A 17,572-nucleotide genomic window follows, 5' to 3' on the forward strand; every position below is an offset into this window, starting at 1 on the left:
GTACACTGGACACTTGAAAAGCGCTGTGTAATTTGTTGTTGTTGTTGAAACGGCAATGATTTCTTTTTCTAAATTCTGTTGTGGCATATCTTATGTTACTGGCTTTCAGAACAACGAGTACGACCATCAACCTCCAGGTCAAACACTTGACAAGTCATTTCTGAAAGAAGCAGTAGCTATTTATAATTATGAGCCAAAAGGAAACTCTGATGTTCCTCTTGAGAGAAACCGTAAATATTATGTTATGAACGATGAGGCTCCTGATTGGTGGCTCGTGAAGGATTTGGACGGGTAAGTTTCCTCTGCGTTCTTTAGAGAGATTTCCTTATTACTGAGGTATAGTTTTCATATTCTGTTAGCTGACGTACTCAGAAGAATTCTAATGAAGAATTACCCCAGTTTAACAAACAACCCCACTGTGTTATTTTGTTTAAAGCTTGTCTAATGATCAATTCGGATAGTGCATGAAGTGACTATGTTTCCATGGATGGTTGATGGTCTTGGACTAGGTTCAAATCTTTGCCTAGAAGCTCCATGAGACCTTGGTTCATTCAAAGTCCTTCTCAGCTAATCCACCTCACAGGGTTTCTGTGAGGATAAAATGGAGAGAAACCATATGTATGCTGTATGCAGAGGTTAGCTGGCTGTACATGCTTTGACTTGTGCAGTCCTATCAGCCAGTGGAGTAATCTCCTGTTATGCCAGAGTTTACATTGATGTTGTCCCAGCAGCAGTGTGAAAAGCCCAATCATAATAAAGAGGTGATAAACCAATTATGATACCCACTTCCACAAAGACACCATGACTATCCACCAACCACATTGCTGCCCCTGATCCCACATGGATGGAAGGCACCAATTATCATGCAGTACCAGCAGAAACACCATGGCAACTTCATGTCACCTGGTCTCTATTTGTTTCGTTTTATTGCTCATCGTCTTCCTTCCAAGTGCTTCATGTAGGTTTTAAAAAATAACTTTTTTTTGTATTTTTCATTTGCAGAAATGAGGGCTTTGCACCCCGCGTCTATTTGAAGGAGGTATCCCAGGCCACTGAAAAACCAAGGTAAATCACCATCCATTTTGACTTCCATATTCTATGCTGAATATACCAAAGAGAGAATCCATATATTTATTCTGCGAAATCAGGAGTGACTAGACTGTGCTTCCTCAGATTCAGTGAGGAACATAGGAAACAGCCTTATTCTGAGTCAGATTGTGGTTTTTCTGGCTCACTATCGCCTAGGTGAGGATTAATATCAGTGTTGCAGTTCTCCTGATGACCTGGGGAGTAAATGGAGAACTCACTGTGCCTTTTTTGCATTCGCAGAAGAAGCATCGATACAGCTAAAGCGTCATCAACTGAAGAGGAGGAAAGCATTGCTAATAATGAGTGAGGCGGAAATTGGGTGTGGTTGATCATTGGGATGGCGGTGCACAATGCATTAGTTTAAGTATTCAGTGCAGGAAGACCTTTACTACAGGATAGGCAAGCAGAGATATAAATGCCCTATCCTGCTGGCACTGATATACACAGCGCTACTGCTACTGCCAGCTTCCCCATGCTTCTGTCTGTGCAGAGACTACGACACACTGTCATTATTACTGTTTATTGTATCTGAATCCCACTCTTCCTCCAAGTGTTCCAAATCTCCCATTACACCCACCCCCACCCCAGACCAGCCACGATCTTTCTGAGTGGTGCTAGACAAGCTGTCATTTTTCCATCTCATCTGAACATTTTCAACATGTAGATAGCAATATGCTATTGTAAAGACTGCTGAGGCACTTTTCAGCAATTAGGAAGAAGTCTATTGTAAGGATATATGAGATAATGTTCGTGAAGCATTTGGGGTGGGGGGAAGCAATGTATACATATATTCTCTGTGTGGTGTGTGTGTTGTGGTACCAGCATTAAATAAATGTGGCAGCAATCATCCACGCTACAGTAGTAATTGAAAATTCATTTTCAAGGGAGTTTAAGCCTTTAAAGGTTTCACAGAAGTATTTACTTAGAAACTGCATGTGGCAGCCACTGCTTAGTAAATATGTGAGGGTTTTAAAAGTGAGTTTCAGAACTTTTTAACCTGTCCCATGGGATGCTTAACATTTCTTTAAGTGATTTATCAGATAACCTTATTCCAAAATCATGGCATGCTCATTGCGCGGGAGAGATTCTTCAATCCTCGTTCAAATAATGAAAGTGTTACTCCATAATAATGCAATTACAGAATAATTGTGTGCTGTGAATGTAATATGCTAGCAATTTCTTTTGTTGCAGTTGGTATGCTGGTAAACTCTCAAGGGCCCAGGCAGAACAACTGCTGCAGCAGAAGGTAGTGTTTAAAAATTCCTACACATTTATTAGGTTTATGCATTGCCTTTAGCTTCAAGCATTCACCTCCTTCCTTTGTAATAGTGCAGGCTGGCAGTGTCAGAGAATTCAGTCAGAAACGGAAGTGGAAATTGCCGTTCTTCACATTTTTATCCCAGATCTGGAATGAAAATCAATCCAGTGAATACGCTTGGTATTCATTCACAACATGTTTATTTATATATATATAAAGCCTACAACCAATACGCCATTAATGACTTTCTTTATACAGAGTTTCAACATTTCCTTTACATCAAAGTGAATGGTATGGAAACAATTATGTCATTGTTTACATTAAATCCATAGCATATGAAAATAATGATTTGTATTATGTTAAATAGCATACAGTGAGATGGATAATGTAGTATTTGGCAGAAACAGAACTTCAGCAGAACGGAAACATCACTGATTGTGCCAAAGTTGAGGTTGGAGCCGAAATTGCTGTCTTCTTATGTTGCTGCTGCTGTTGTTATATATTTTATACCCCACCTTTTCCCCTGATGATACTCAAGGCAGCTATCGAGGGCCAAACTATACATGCCGTTTGTTGTGCAGCTTCACCCTGCATAGCTAATTCTTCTGACAGCAGATGCAGAGAGGCCAGGCTAGATCAGGCTGTGCTCCCAATCAGAACCCTCATCACTGCCACACACCGGTCTGTTCACAATGACAGTAAAACAAGTCTACTTAATGGCGCTGACACTCCTGGAATTAGAAAACTGTAGTGGAAGAGATGCCAACTCAAAATATTCATTTAGTGTTAACTTTAAAATTTGAGGGCATCAAGAGGGAGTTGAACACTCATGAGACAAGCAGCTGACTCCTCTCCTGCCTCTCCATTAATGGACCCCTGCGAATACCTGAAGAAAATGAACTCTTCCGCATAAACATTATAATTAGATCACAAACTGAATTCAGAGGAAATGTGTTTAGGATGGGTGGCTATGCTATTATTTCTCTTTCAGAGGGCTAAGATCTTTCCAGCCCTCCTCCCAATTAACGTCTTCCATTCTGTGCCTACCCCCCCCCCCTCAATATTTTTTTTCTGGTGCAAATTAAGGAGTCATGGGACTCAGCTATACAGCTGCTAATAAAACGCTTTAAGTGTGTTTTAAGTGCAAAATACAATGTGACACTAGATGGCGATGGTGAGCCTAATGGAAATTTCAGCATATTTTTAAAAACACTTTTAAAAAAGCATTTTCAGAACTTTTTAAAAATATGTGTAGGGTGAACAATGTACATAAGCATGTCATCTGCCTCTCAGTGTGTTGGTGATGTCCGTCCTTGCATACGGTTTGCTTGCTCTGACCCTTGGTGACTGGCAAGGAGCTATACAAAAGCATAGTTTGATGCACTTTTAGAACATCTCTAATACAGCCGTACCTTGGTTCTCGAACGTAATCCGTTCCGGAAGTCTGTTCAACTCCTGAAACATTAAAAAAACCAAGGCGCAGCTTCCGGTTGGCTGCAGGAGCTTCCTGCACACAAGCGGAAGCCCCGTCAGACGTTCAGCTTCCGAAAAACGTTCAAAAACTGGAACACTTTTGGGTTTTTGCGTTCGGGAGCCAAAACGTACGAGTACCAAGGCGTTCGAGAATCAAGGTGCAAGTGTATATCAATGAAACAGGCCTCACATTTTATGAAAAACTAACAGAGCATCCATTCTCACAACTACTACAAAGGTTCTCTTCTGGTTTTTATTAAAAGGGGAAGGATGGAGCTTACATGGTTCGTAATTCCAGCCATGCAGGGAAATACACTGTATCTGTACTCAGCATGACTTGCAGGCAAGTAGGCAAGGTATATCTAATATACCCCTCCAATATAATGTATACCTGATTTAATGTATTGGTCTTCCCTCAAATGTGAACCAAGCTGTACAGTTGCTTTTTCTGGATTCAGATTGCATCTGTGTTCATATATAATTCAAATTAAAGTGTCCCTATTCTGAAGGCTGGTTTCAGTGCTATGTGCTTGTCTATATTAAAGCTCATGGGGAAACGGGCAGAGAGAGTGGGAAGTGGAGAGAGAAATTAGGAGGTATGATAGGAACTGACAGCTTGTGGCAAATAAGTTAAAAGTTACACACATGAAAGGAGAAGAAATTACAGGAGATGAGCAGAAACACTTGGAGACACAGAAGGAAGGGGAAAATATAAAACAGATTGCGCTCTCTAGTTAGAGCCTTTGGATCAGCAAATTCTGCTAAAAGGAAAGAGGGGCTGAAGACTCAGCTATACAGCTGCAAATAGAACATTTAAAGTGTGTTTTAAGTGTATTAAACAAATGTGACACTAGATGGCGATGGTAAGCTAATGGCAAATTCAATATATATTTTTGAACTTTTTTTTTAAAAAAAAAGCATTCTCACAGGGTTTTTTTTATATATGTCTAGATTCAGCCCAGGTCATGATACCTCCAGAACCAGTCTAAACTTGAGGAAAGCTACAGAACTCTGCCACAAGGGAATTGCTGTAGCAAATAATTTAGCTGTTACCAAAGGGATTAGTTATCAATAGTGAATGATGTCTGTAATAGCCAGGTGATTATGTCTAGCTCCATCTCTGTCTACCATCCCTTTGTGACTAGTGGGCCTCAATAATGTTTAGCCCTCCCAAGTGGGCTTTGAAACCCCCCCCCCCTCTAAGAAATTCCTCTCGTTTTCCTTATGCTAGCTGGAATGGTTTGTCTTCATTTTTTCCAGAGATAAAAAAGGAATCGTTAAACACTACCATGTCAATGTAAACAACAAAAAACAGTTTTACCTGGCTGAGAATTACTGTTTTGATTCAGTTCCTGAGCTTATTCATTATCATCAGCACAATTCAGCAGGTAAATCGCTTTATCATTTCATGATTTGCATTGTGTTCATGAATGTCAATTTCCCTATTGTGTGTGTTTGCTTTTAGTACAATCCTACCCATGTCTACTCTGTAGTAAGTTTCATTGTGTTCAATGGGTCTTACTCCCTACTAGGTTTGTGATTGCAGTCTAAGAGTGTGAGCTGGGAATTCAGCTTACGTCATTCTCTGACCAGCTAGGTAGACTTATGCGCAAACCGCTCTCTCTTAGCCTCAGTTTCCTAATGGCAATACTGGCAGTGCCTAAACATGTTTACTCAGGGGTAAGTCCCATTGTGTTCAGTGAGGCTCACTCCAAGGCAAACTGGGCATAGAATTGCAGCCTGAGAAGATTCTACTAAGGCTTACCATTGCTGGTCTTATCATTGGGCAGTGCTGTTGCTGCTTCCTGGCAGCTGATGTTGAATTTCAAGAAAGGACAGCAAATTGTTAATTATTTATTGGTTTTCTTTTATTATGGAAAGATCCAACATCTTCAAGTGCTGTGTAAATGATAAGGGGAGCGGGTGGCGCTGTGATCTAAACCACTGAGCCTCTTGGGCTTGCTGATCGCAGTGGCGTAGCGTGGGTTGTCAGCACCCGGGGCAAGGGAAGTAATTTGCGCCCCCTAACCCGTGGATTTGCGCCCCCTAACCCTAACCCCAGATGTTGCGCCCGGTGTGGCCGGCCCCCCCTGCACCCCCACGCTAAGCCACTGCTCAGCCTGCAGAGGCCTCTTCCCAGCCGTGCTTGAAAGGGGCAGGCAGGCACTGCCCCCCACCTCCCCCCAGACAAATAGGACGTTGATTAGTTTTTCAATGGACCTGTTTAAAAGATTTTGTAAATTGTTCTTCTTCCTGAAGGAGCATCTCCACCCCCATTGTTCTGCCTGGACACTGAGGTCCAGCTCCGAGGGCCTTCTGGCGGTCCCCTCATGAGAAGCCAAGTTGCAGGGAACCAGGCAGAGGGCCTTCTTGGTGGTGGCGCCCGCCCTGTGGAACGCCCTCCCACCAGATGTCAAAGAGAAGAACAACTACCAGACTTTTAGAAGACATCAGAAGGCAGCCCTGTTTAGGGAAGCTTTTAATGTTTAATAGGTCATTGTACTTTAACATTCTGTTGGAAGCCACCCAGAGTGGCTGGGTAAACCCAGCCAGATAGGCAGGGCTTAAATAAATTATTATTATTATTATTATTATTATTATTATTATTATTATTATTATTTGTTTTCATTACTTTGCTCCCCACTCTTGGGAGTGGGGAGAATTCAGCTGTAGAGAAGGCTATAGATTCTGCGAATAAGTCAATAATATTTCCCCTCTTTGGCCAGCTGCTGGTCCCTCCATGTGCACCCCTCCATTTGTCAACTCCGAGGAGCCCAGGCTCTGCCTGTCCCTAAGCAGGGGCAGAGGAAGGGGGCGGTGGGGGCGGTCCACACCAGGTGTCATCACTGAGGGGGATGACATTCGGCGCACCGTGACTCCCAGGCCTACCCCGAGCCGTCAGGGGAAGGGGTGGAGATGCGCCGCCTTGCCAGCGGCCTTCCCCACCTTCCCCCTTTGTTTTGACAGCTGGGGGAGGCTTTGGAGTTGTGGGCCGGCATCGCGCCATTGCCCCTCGCTTCCGGGCTGCTTGGGGGGGGGGGAGCCTCCCCATAGCTGTTAAAAGGAAGAGGGAAAGGAAGAAGGGCGCTGGCAAAGCGGCATGGCTCCCCACCCCCCAGGAAGCAGCCCAGCATGGACAGCTCGCTCCACCCCCCCATGGGCATCTCTCCCCCTGGGACACTCACCCCATGGCATGTGCACCGCTCCGGGCGCTGGAGCAGCTAGATCTGCCTCTGTCCCTAAGGCCAGCCTCTCAGTCCCCGTCCCCCCCCCCCGCCAATCATAGAGTTAGAAGGGACCCTGGGGGTCATCGAGTCCAACCCCCCCTGCAATGCAGGGATAAATATGCAGCCGTCCCAAACGAGGATCAGAGACGCAACCTTGGCGTTCTCATCGCCGCGCTCCAACCAACCGAGGTATCCACACTTCTCCCAAATGCCCCCTTCCCCGAGAGCTGCCCGAGGATTTGCTGTCGATTCCCCGCGTGAAAATGCTTGCCCATTAAAAGGAAGGGAGGCTCCCTCCGCCCCTGCCACGGGGAGCTCAGCCTGCACTTGGGCAGGCCCTTTGCGTCACGTGCACTTGGCGCGCTGCTCTTTCCAGCTTCCTCCCCTCCGGGCCAGCGGCTCCACCTCTTTTCCTTTGCCTCTTTGAGCCGCTTAATTCCCAGCAAGGAATTAGCAGGCTCGCTCCACCTCCTCCTCCTCCCGACTTTGCTGCTGCTGCTGCGCGGCTTTTTTCCTCTACCGACGGCACGCTGTGCCTTGGAGAGGTTCCCACTTCCTCGAGGGGGGCCGGCCAAACGCGCCCCCAAAAATGTTGCGCCCGGTGCGGCCGGCACCCCTGGCACCCCCCACGCTACGCCACTGGCTGATCGGAAGGTCGGCGGTTCGAATCCCCATGACAGGGTGAGCTCCCATTGCTCTGTCCCAGCTTCTGCCAATCTAGCAGTTCGAAAGCATACCAGTGTGAGTAGATAAATAGGTACTGCTGTGGCTCAAAGGTAAATGGCGTTTCCGTGCGCCCTGGCTTCTGTCATGGTGTTCCGTTGCACCAGAAGCAGTTTAGTCATGCTGGCCACATGACTCGGAAAGCTGTCTGTGGACAAACACTGGCTCCCTTGGTCTGAAGAACGAGATGAGCACCGCAACCTCATAGTCGCCTTTGATTGGACTTAACCATCCAGGGATCCTTTACCTTTACAGTGGTACCTCAGGTGATATACGCTGCAGGTTACAGACTCTGCTAACCCAGAAATATTACCTTGGGTTAAGAACTTTGCTTCAGGATGAGAACAGAAATCGTGCAGCAGCGGCAGCAGGAGGCCCTATTAGCTAAAGTGGTGCTTCAGGTTAAGAACAGTTTCAGGTTAAGAACAGACCTCCAGAACGAATTAAGTACTTAACCCGAGGTACCATGGTATATCTATAAATGATAATAACTATTATAGATCCAGGCAAAAGTAGACAAAGAACATTAACTATATCTGACAACAGCTTTTGATTTCTCCAATTACCGGTATCTGCATATTTTAGTCACAGTAAATATTTCCCCTCCCCCTTGGAAGTAGGTCATGCTTATTCCCATAAATCAGGGATCAGGAATCTGTGGCCTACCAGAGATTACTGGACCTCAGCTCCAACTAGTCCCAGTCAGCACCGCCAGTGGTCAGGGACGATAAAGTTGGGAGTCCAGCCCTACATAGAAATGTCAGGGGTTGAAGCTGGGACATTCTACATTCAAAGCAGATGCTCTCTACCACTGAGCTACAAAATGGATACCTCTTTAAGAGAAGTTGAGAAGACATCAACAAAGGGGACAGACGTATTTCCATATCCAGGGACTCATAACTGAGACGACCCTGTTATGAGTTGCCATGGAGTGTGCCATGATTATAGATGGAACGTTCAGCAGTGCCTCTCATGCAGATCTTAAGCCACAGGTTCCCTTTCTCAGCAAACTTACCTTATTTGGTGAACTTAATTTCTAGGTATAGTTACAAGACTTCGACATGCAGTGTCCACGAAGGCAAACAAAGTTCCATCCACAGCACTTTTGGGAAAAGGTAGGGGAAAGCCTTTTTTGACTGTGATAGGAATTTAGTAATAGTTTTTCCAGGAAACCCTTCTCCAAAAGCAAAAAACCCCCACACCAAAAAACAACAACATACCGGTATATATGATCTAATATAACAACTCTTTCTATTAAACTTAGGCCCCTGGGAGCTAAAGCGTGAAGATATTGTCTTGCTGAAGGAAATAGGGAGTGGTCAGTTTGGAGTGGTGCAGGTGGGAAAGTGGAAAAAGAAATACGTTGCTGTTAAAATGATCAAGGAAGGGTCAATGTCTGAAGATGAATTCTTGGAAGAAGCTGAAACCATGATGTAAGCAAGGGTTTTCCCTAAGTGACACTAAGTCCGTATGTGCCTACCCGTACATTAGGAACTGCAGTAGAGATCCTTCTGACAGTCAGTATCAGCCCTGTCTGAGGCAATGCAAGTGGCAGTCACAGTGAGGGCCTTCTCAGTGGTGGCTCCTGTTCTCTCCATAGAATTCTACCTATTTTGTTGTCATTTTGGCGCCAGGCAAAGAGTGACCTGTTCTTCCAAGCCTTTCAGCCTTAATGTGAGCCCTGCTTATTGTATTGATCTGGCTCTTGAGATCTTGAAGCCTTTTCGCTTTTGTCTTCCATATTTTAAGATTTTTCCTCCGCTTCCTTTTATGTAAACTGCCCTGGGAACCTTTGTTGAACGGTAATATAAAAATATTTGCAATAAATCAATAAACGAAAGGGACAGGCAATATGCAGCTCTTGGGGGCAGAGTGAAGTGTTTAAGCACCCTTTCCCTAATTTTTAATTGCTTCTGTTAAATATTCCAAAGGGGATTGTTTAAACTTTTTGGCAACTGTAGACATAGCATCCGTATCGTTCATGCGATAATTTCAGCTTCAGCTCAGTCAGCAGAACATGAGACTCTTAATCTCAGGGTTATGGGTTCGAGTTCCATGTTAGGCAAAACATTACTGCATTGCAGGGCATTGGATTAGATGACCTTCTTGGCCCTTCCAGCTCTAAAATTATATGATTTGCTGTGGTCTAAACCACAGAGCCTAGGGCTTGCTGTTCAGAAGGTCGGCAGTTCGAATCGCTGCGACGGGGTGAGCTCCCGTTGCTCGGTCCCTGCTCCTGCCAACCTAGCAGTTCGAAAGCACCTCAAAGTGCAAGTAGATAAATAGGTACCACTCCGGCGGGAAGGTAAACAGCATTCCCGTGCGCTGCTCTGGTTCGCCAGAAGCGGCTTAGTCATGCTGGCCACATGACCCGGAAGCTGCACGCCGGCTCCCTTGGCCAATAAGGTGAGATGAGCGCTGCAACCCCAGAGTCGTCCGCAACTGGACCTAACGGTCAGGGGTCGCTTTACATAACTAAGATAACCATAGGTTTTGTCTGCCCTATCGATGCCTTTAATATGAAGAAGCATTTTTGTCAGTTATTTACAATATTGTTTGATTAGTGTTCCTTTAGACGAAAACATTTGTGATGCATATGAATGGATGTTCTGGCCAATATGGGTTTTATATTTGCACTGCAATCCCTATTGAAACACTAGCCATGTCAAGCCTTCCTTGACTATATTTTTGATCCAACTAGTATCGCTCAGCCGTTACACTGTGTTATTAATTATTATGTCTTTATGTAGCTTCTGGGGGACGACGACGACTGAAAATAGACAATAATTGCATGGGTTTCTGGAGGTGCATGCAAGTGCCCTGTGTATGTTTATATGTGTTAAAATCCAGTACTTCGTTTTAGGAAACTGAATCACCCCAAACTTGTTAAATTGTATGGTGTTTGCACAAAGACCTATCCCATCTACATAGTGGCTGAATACATGGCTAATGGCTGCTTGCTTAGTTACTTAAAAGCCCATGGCAAAGGGCTACATCGCTTTCAACTGATGGAGATGTGCTACCATGTTTGTGAAGCAATGGCTTTCCTTGAGGAACATCAGTTCATACACCGCGATTTGGTAAGTTCTTGGAAAGCAGAACTTGGAAGGGGTGTGGATTTTTTTGTTTTTTAACAACCTGTGGTTGTTTGGGGGGCGGGGGGGTGATTTAGGAGATTCACAGCCCTGATCAGCGTCACATCTGTTTCTAAGCTGATTTTGTTTCTTGTGCTCTCTGCAAAGGCTGCTAGAAATTGCCTGGTTGATACTGATCTTACAGTGAAGGTGTCCGACTTTGGAATGACAAGGTAAGTCTCAATCTTTAGCTTCAATGGGGGAAAATATTATAATGCTGATTAAAAACACACACACACATTAACGAGACATTCGAAAATGGCAGCTCTCATGATAACCTAAAAGGCACCACATTTTCCTTCTCAAATAATCTGGAACTAAACTGCAGTCAAGTTATCCTGGGTTAAGAAACTCATGGCCGGGCGGCTAAGATCAGAGTTTTGTTACTGCTACCAGCATCACAGACAGCAGCTAAATCAAGGTTTTGAGGTTGTTTGTTTGTTTTGAAAGAAGCTGCTTTCTCCACTGCTTCTTGAAGTAAGGGAGTGTTTAGTGCGCAACCCCCTCAGGGCTGTTGGTTTTTTCTGTCTGTCTTCATACAGAGATTGCCTGGAAAATGTTTTGGCAGTCCTCATCCCACTCCTGGCTTATGTATCAAATATGGATTGAATCTTCTTAAAATATTAATACATTTTTAAATAATATTTTGAGATGGATCTTTTAAAAATAGAAACATCTCTGCTTCATAGTGAGCTGTAAATTATTGGGGGGCAAGGCGGGGGGGGGGAATTTGTCCATCCCAACCTCAAGCTAGTGGTTATCTAAGGATCTTGGGAAGTTTTCATATTGATATTGTTTATAAGAAACATACTTTACATTTGCCAGAAGGTTGTTGTGAATTTTCTTTTCGCATTCCATGTCCAAACCAGCTTCTACAAAAAACGGATAGATGGGTGATTTGATAACCAATATTTTGATATTTGTATTACTGGGTTGTAGCCAGCTCAGTTTTACTCAGAGTGAACCTATTGACATGAATGGATCTAAGTTAGTTATGGGTTAGTTATAGGCCTGTCATTGGGTACAACCATCTGGTTGTTTTTGGCAGACATCTCAGCAGAGTAGGTTCAACTGAGGTGTCACTCGGATACATCCTTCATTTTGCTCTGTGAATCCTAAAAAGTGAATCTTGCCTTATAGATATGTGCTTGATGACCAGTATGTGAGTTCTTTAGGAACTAAATTTCCTGTGAAGTGGTCAGCACCAGAGGTTTTCCATTATACCAAGTTCAGCAGCAAATCGGATGTGTGGGCCTTTGGTGAGTATGTAATGCAACTATTGAAAATGCTACATGAAGTGAAGAAAAGCCCTTAGATGTCGTTTATCTAAATAAATGGACCTGTGACTGATCAGGCACAGAGTGATGATATAATGCACCCTAAGGAATTCGTCTAGTGAAACCGATAGGACTTGTGCAGGACACATCCCTGTTGGATTATGCCCAGATTGTGAAGGTCTGTATTGCATGGACTTTCTTTGCCATATAGGAAATATACCGTTTTTTTCGCTCTATAACACGCACCCGACCATAACACGCACATAGTTTTTAGAGGAGGAAAATCCGTAGGCATGCCACCCGTAGGCATTTCCTCCATAACATGCACAGACATTTCCCCTTACTTTCTAGGAGGAAAAAAGTGAGTGTTATGGTGCAAAAAATACGGTATTTCCAAATGCATGGACAGCTCTTTGTTCTCTTTCTTTTTCTCTCCAGCTTGGCTTTATTTCCTAATTAAATAGCTCAGTGTCACAAAGCAATTAAAACGTGGGCGTTAACACACTTTTGGAAATACAGCAGTCTTTTAAAAATATGCAGTCAGATAGATTATCAAATCTAGATACCGCTTCTGCCGAGCCATAGCAGCACTAAACAAAAAGCAGAGGAAAGGATGCCTCTCAGGAGTGGTAGCAACTAGTACAATGATGCTGTTTATCGGTTGCCGATTTGTACTGTCCCACACCTTTCCACATCCTGCCCATTTGGACCAGCTGCCAGCAGTTCACACAGAGATTGACATGCTCCCTTTTTGGCTTGTGGATATTTCAAGTGCACTTTCAAGAAAAGAAAAAGGTAGCTGTGAAGTCAAAGAGAAGTAGCTTGGTAGCACAAAAAATGCATGACGGAACAAGAACAAGTTATAAACACTTAAATTAGCGAGAGAGGCTGTGGGTTTTTAAACAGCAGAGGCAATTCAGTATACAGCTGGTCTTTCATCATGTTTTTACTGTGAAATAGCTTTGGGATATTTTATGAGAAACGATTCATGAATGGAATGAAATAAATAATGGGCATCTTATGCAGAATATGATGCTCCTATATCAAGAAATAACTGTCACACAAATAAGGATGCTTCCAGGCTGTTGCTATTTGGGGGTGGGATTCATTCTCACACCTTGCAAATTCATGTTGCACAATTGAAGTCAATTGAATGGTCTTGCATTACCAAAATACGACATTCCACAATAAGAAAAGCAATGGGGGGAAACGCAGTGAAAAGTGGGAGATGATGATTGCCTGATGTATCATCATCTAACATCCCTGCAAACAAAGCGGAATGGAACCTCAACAAACAGCAGACGTCTTCTTAACCTGCCTGCGAACTTAGTGCCAACAAATCCACATGAATGCTCAATAAACAGATGGCCCGGAAGCAACCTTTTTTATTTTTTAATGTCCTTCTGGGTTTTATGTACCATTATAATACCTTGTTTTCCTCCACTCTGTGGACATGTCTACAGGAATTTTAATGTGGGAGGTGTTCACTCTGGGGAAGCAACCCTATGAACAGTATGACAACATGCAAGTGATCGAAAAGGTTTGCCTTGGCTATCGGCTTTATCGCCCGCAGTTGGCTTCCCAGGCAATCTATCAAATAATGTACAGCTGCTGGAATGAGGTATGTGTCCTAGTTCACTTGAGGCTGAAAAAGAAAAGTGATTTTACCCCCCCCTTCTCTGCTATTGCTCTCTTTTGCAGCTGTAGGCCTCTGGTTGCGCCTGGACCTTCTCTTGTCAGTAAAGGCTCACTTATTATTTTAATGGGAGAGGACAAACTCCGCAGAAGCACAGAACTTGTCACTCCATTGTAGTGAGAAGACTAAGTGTGTAGGAGTCCCACGTGTGTGCAGTGGTTTGGACTATGGTGCCTGACTTTAAATGATAATACTGTTGGAGTTGGAACTTAACGAGTTAAGTTCTTCCCATGATGCCACACCATTCTGACGTCAATTTTGGAAGCTGGGAGGAGCTAGGGCAAAGATTGCCAGTCCCACTCTGTGTTCCGTGGGGAAAAGACGCAGTTTTGGCATGGCTGCAAATAGTCCTGGAAATTCCTGAGAAATGTTGGAATAAAAGCTGTAAATAGACAAACTGGACTCTGTGTGTTTGTCTGGAAGCTGAATCAAGCTGCGTGACAGTTCTACACCGCTGTGCGAAACTCTGCTGAGCCGTGACGGAGAGGCGCTGTGGAAGTGTGCCGGGCAGCCATATATCGCTAATCGAGGTTCGTAAATCAATTAGCGGGAGTCACGGCTGATAACAAACGTCACAGGTTATGGGTGACCTAAATCATCGCTTGTAAAACTGTCACGGGAGCTGTAAAATCTGCGGTGTCGAGCAGAGACGGCAGGAGGAGCAGGCAGAAGCGAACAAGCAAGCTGCGAGACGCAGAGAAGTGCCTGTGTTGCTGTGGAGCCAAGAGCTGAGGGCAGCAAGGTACCGTTTCTCCACGGAGCTGAGGAGCCAGAGGAGCTGGTGCGTTTGTAAGTACAGCTTGGGGCCCCCTTGGGAGAACGGAAGGAGATGGCAGATGGCCAGGAAGGGATTCAAGCTCCGTTTGAACAGCTTGAGGAACTCACCGTCCAAGCGTGGAATACCTGGACAAAAAGGGTGAGAGCGTGGTTCATGGCCACGGAAGTTTGGGACATTTCCCAGAGGGAACCAGTGCAACTGGTGGACAGAGATGACAGAGTTGCAGGAAAGTCGCAATCTGCTTCTCTGGAGGAGAAAATGCAGAGGGAGAAAGCTGAGATCTGCATGTTGAGAGCAGGTGTTCATGCTAATTTGCAACAGCACCTGGAAAGCGTTGAATCTGCGTATGAGGCTTGGCGTGTGCTGAAACGTCTGTGTGAAGGCTCAGCAGGAGGCCAAGGGCAGATTGAAGCTGGAAGCCTAGAGATGGCTGGAGCCCCTGTTCCTGATGATTTAGCCTCAAGGAGTGCTAGTGAGCAAGTCGGGGGGGCGGAAAGTTCCAAAGGCAAGTTTGAAAAGTTTTCCACTGAACCTGCTGGAATGAAGAGCAGCTTCAGGGGGGGCGAGGCTGGTGGGAGGCGCTGTTCCAGGAGGAGGAAGGCCAAGCCAGCTGGGAGCCCCGGGCAGTGTTTTTCCACTGGAGTTCAACGTCTGCGTGGCAGTAGCCCCCACCGGAGCACACAGGCGCGGCAGGATGTTGTCAAGGACACTTTTCATGGGAGCCAGTCGGGTTTCCATGGCAACAGGCCTGGGAAGGCAGGCAGGCGTAGAGCTGAACCAGGTGGTCGTGGTAAACAACACGAGTCTTATCAAATCTCTGCGAGCATGGCTTTGTTCGAAGACAGCCGTGTGGAAAATTCCAAGTTTCGTTTCGTTATTGACTCTGCAGCTAATCGCAATTTGATTCCAGAGACACCTGCTGTCGAGAGGTGGAACTGCACGGCAATTCCTGCCGGGAAATCTGTACTGTTTGCAAATGGACAGAAAGGAAATTTGACTAACGTTGTAAATCTGCATTTTCGTATTTTACAGGAAACGCTGGAGTGTTGTACCGTTCCTGGGATGCACCACTGTCTTTTATCTGTGCCTTATTTACTGAAAATGGGATTTACGGTTTGTTTTCAGAATGATGTGTGCACAATCTCCAAAGGAGGGAGGATGCTTGCCAAGGTTAAAAAGGGGCAGAATGATCTCTTCATTCTTAAAACGTCTCTGGAGGGTGATGGGAAGGTTGAGAAAGCACAAGCACTGCGTGCTACAGTTCCCAATCATGATGAATGTGTTCATATTTGGCATGCTAGGACGGCTCATAGTTCAGTAGAAGAACTACAGGTGCTGCCGGAAATTTCTAAAGGGTGTAAGATTTTAGAATGTGGACATGCTGTAAGTTGTGAAACTTGCAAGCTGGCAAAGGTAAAAGGATGCAGTTATCCAAAAGTTGAGAGGACAACCACTAGGCCTTTTGAACAAATTCACTTAGATTTGTGGGGTCCTGTAAAAGAACCAAGTCTGGGAGGGTCAAGGTTTCTGCTCTCGATACAGGATAATTTTACACAGAATTCCTGGACACACGGTCTCAAATCCAAGGGTGATGCAGCACAGCTGATCAAACGTTGGATTGAGGAGGTGGAAGTAAAGTTTTCCACCAAAGTGCAAGCTGTCACAAGTGACAGGGGAGCTGAGTTTACAGGTTCTGCTTTGCAACAGTACTTTCGCAAGAAAGGGATACGTCACACAGTGACTTCACCCAATCAGAGGGGGGAGGCAGAGCTCAAGTGTCAGGCTCTGGTTAAAACTGCACAGGTGTTGCTGAAAGATTCTGGGTTACCTCCGAGGTTTTGGCTGGAGGCAATCAAGTATGTGAGCTTCACCTGGAATCGCACCTACAATTCCATGGTAGGGGACACACCGTTTGGGCTGTTGCATGGCAGGAAACCCCAGATTCATTTTTTGCGTATGTTCGGGTCACATGCGTCTGTGTCAGTACCTGCTGCTTTGCAGGGGCCAGATGGATCCAAGTTCCGAAAAATGATCTTCTGTGGGTATGAGCCAACAGCGAGTGCATGGAGGTTTGCATTTCCATCAGGTGATCAGAGTAAGTTACTGATCAGCAAGCACGCTGAGTTCTATGAGCAGGATGAAAAGTCAAAACCTGCTTCCAAGCGTGATGTTCTTTCAGAATGTCTTTCTGATTCAGAACAGGAAGATTCTGAGAGGGAGGAAGAAGAAACTGAGTCTGATGATGACGATCAGGTAACTGACCAAAGTCAGGAACAGGAGGAGGTATCTGTAATTTCTCCACAGGTTAAGAGAACACCCAAAAGCGAGCCCAGTTCTCCGGTGAGTGTAATGGAGAGGGTTCGAAAACGTTTTAAGTCAGAGGGGGAATCCCGTGAGGCTGAGGACACAGGTCCTGGTGGCAGTGAGTCAGAGGTAACATCTGAGTTTGTGCCCAGAAGGTCTAGTCGCTCAACAAAGGGCATTCCGCCGGAAAGGTACCAAGCAACAAGTGCGTGGGCCTGGTTCGCACAGTGTGATTCTGGGAGTGTTGAAGGGGTTCAACAGGTGCCTGGGAAAGATGCTGGGAAGAAGCACAAGGCAAAGGGAAAGGTGTTGAACTCAAAAAGGTCTTGTCAGAAGGTGCGGCAAGGGGGGGTGTTGGAGTTGGAACTTAACGAGTTAAGTTCTTCCCATGATGCCACACCATTCTGACGTCAATTTTGGAAGCTGGGAGGAGCTAGGGCAAAGATTGCCAGTCCCACTCTGTGTTCCGTGGGGAAAAGACGCAGTTTTGGCATGGCTGCAAATAGTCCTGGAAATTCCTGAGAAATGTTGGAATAAAAGCTGTAAATAGACAAACTGGACTCTGTGTGTTTGTCTGGAAGCTGAATCAAGCTGCGTGACAGTTCTACACCGC

General features: G+C 45.1%; 1 protein-coding gene across 2 annotated transcripts in view; it reads left to right on the forward strand.

Moving 5' to 3' along the window:
- BMX (BMX non-receptor tyrosine kinase) overlaps positions 1-17,572 on the forward strand; it is a 29,994-nt gene that overhangs the window by 10,997 nt on the left and 1,425 nt on the right. For both annotated transcript variants that reach the window (XM_083501941.1, XM_083501942.1), the window contains exons 7-18: positions 110-291; positions 1,003-1,065; positions 1,330-1,392; positions 2,281-2,335; positions 4,084-4,163; positions 5,081-5,208; positions 8,811-8,885; positions 9,035-9,203; positions 10,634-10,850; positions 11,013-11,077; positions 12,045-12,163; positions 13,645-13,802. In XM_083501941.1, the coding sequence (XP_083358067.1) occupies positions 110-291; positions 1,003-1,065; positions 1,330-1,392; positions 2,281-2,335; positions 4,084-4,163; positions 5,081-5,208; positions 8,811-8,885; positions 9,035-9,203; positions 10,634-10,850; positions 11,013-11,077; positions 12,045-12,163; positions 13,645-13,802 (1,374 nt within the window). The remainder of the gene's footprint in view (positions 1-109; positions 292-1,002; positions 1,066-1,329; positions 1,393-2,280; positions 2,336-4,083; positions 4,164-5,080; positions 5,209-8,810; positions 8,886-9,034; positions 9,204-10,633; positions 10,851-11,012; positions 11,078-12,044; positions 12,164-13,644; positions 13,803-17,572) is intronic.

This window comes from Podarcis liolepis, assembly GCF_965112155.1.
Source record: "Podarcis liolepis genome assembly, chromosome: 4".
NCBI lineage: Eukaryota > Metazoa > Chordata > Lepidosauria > Squamata > Lacertidae > Podarcis > Podarcis liolepis.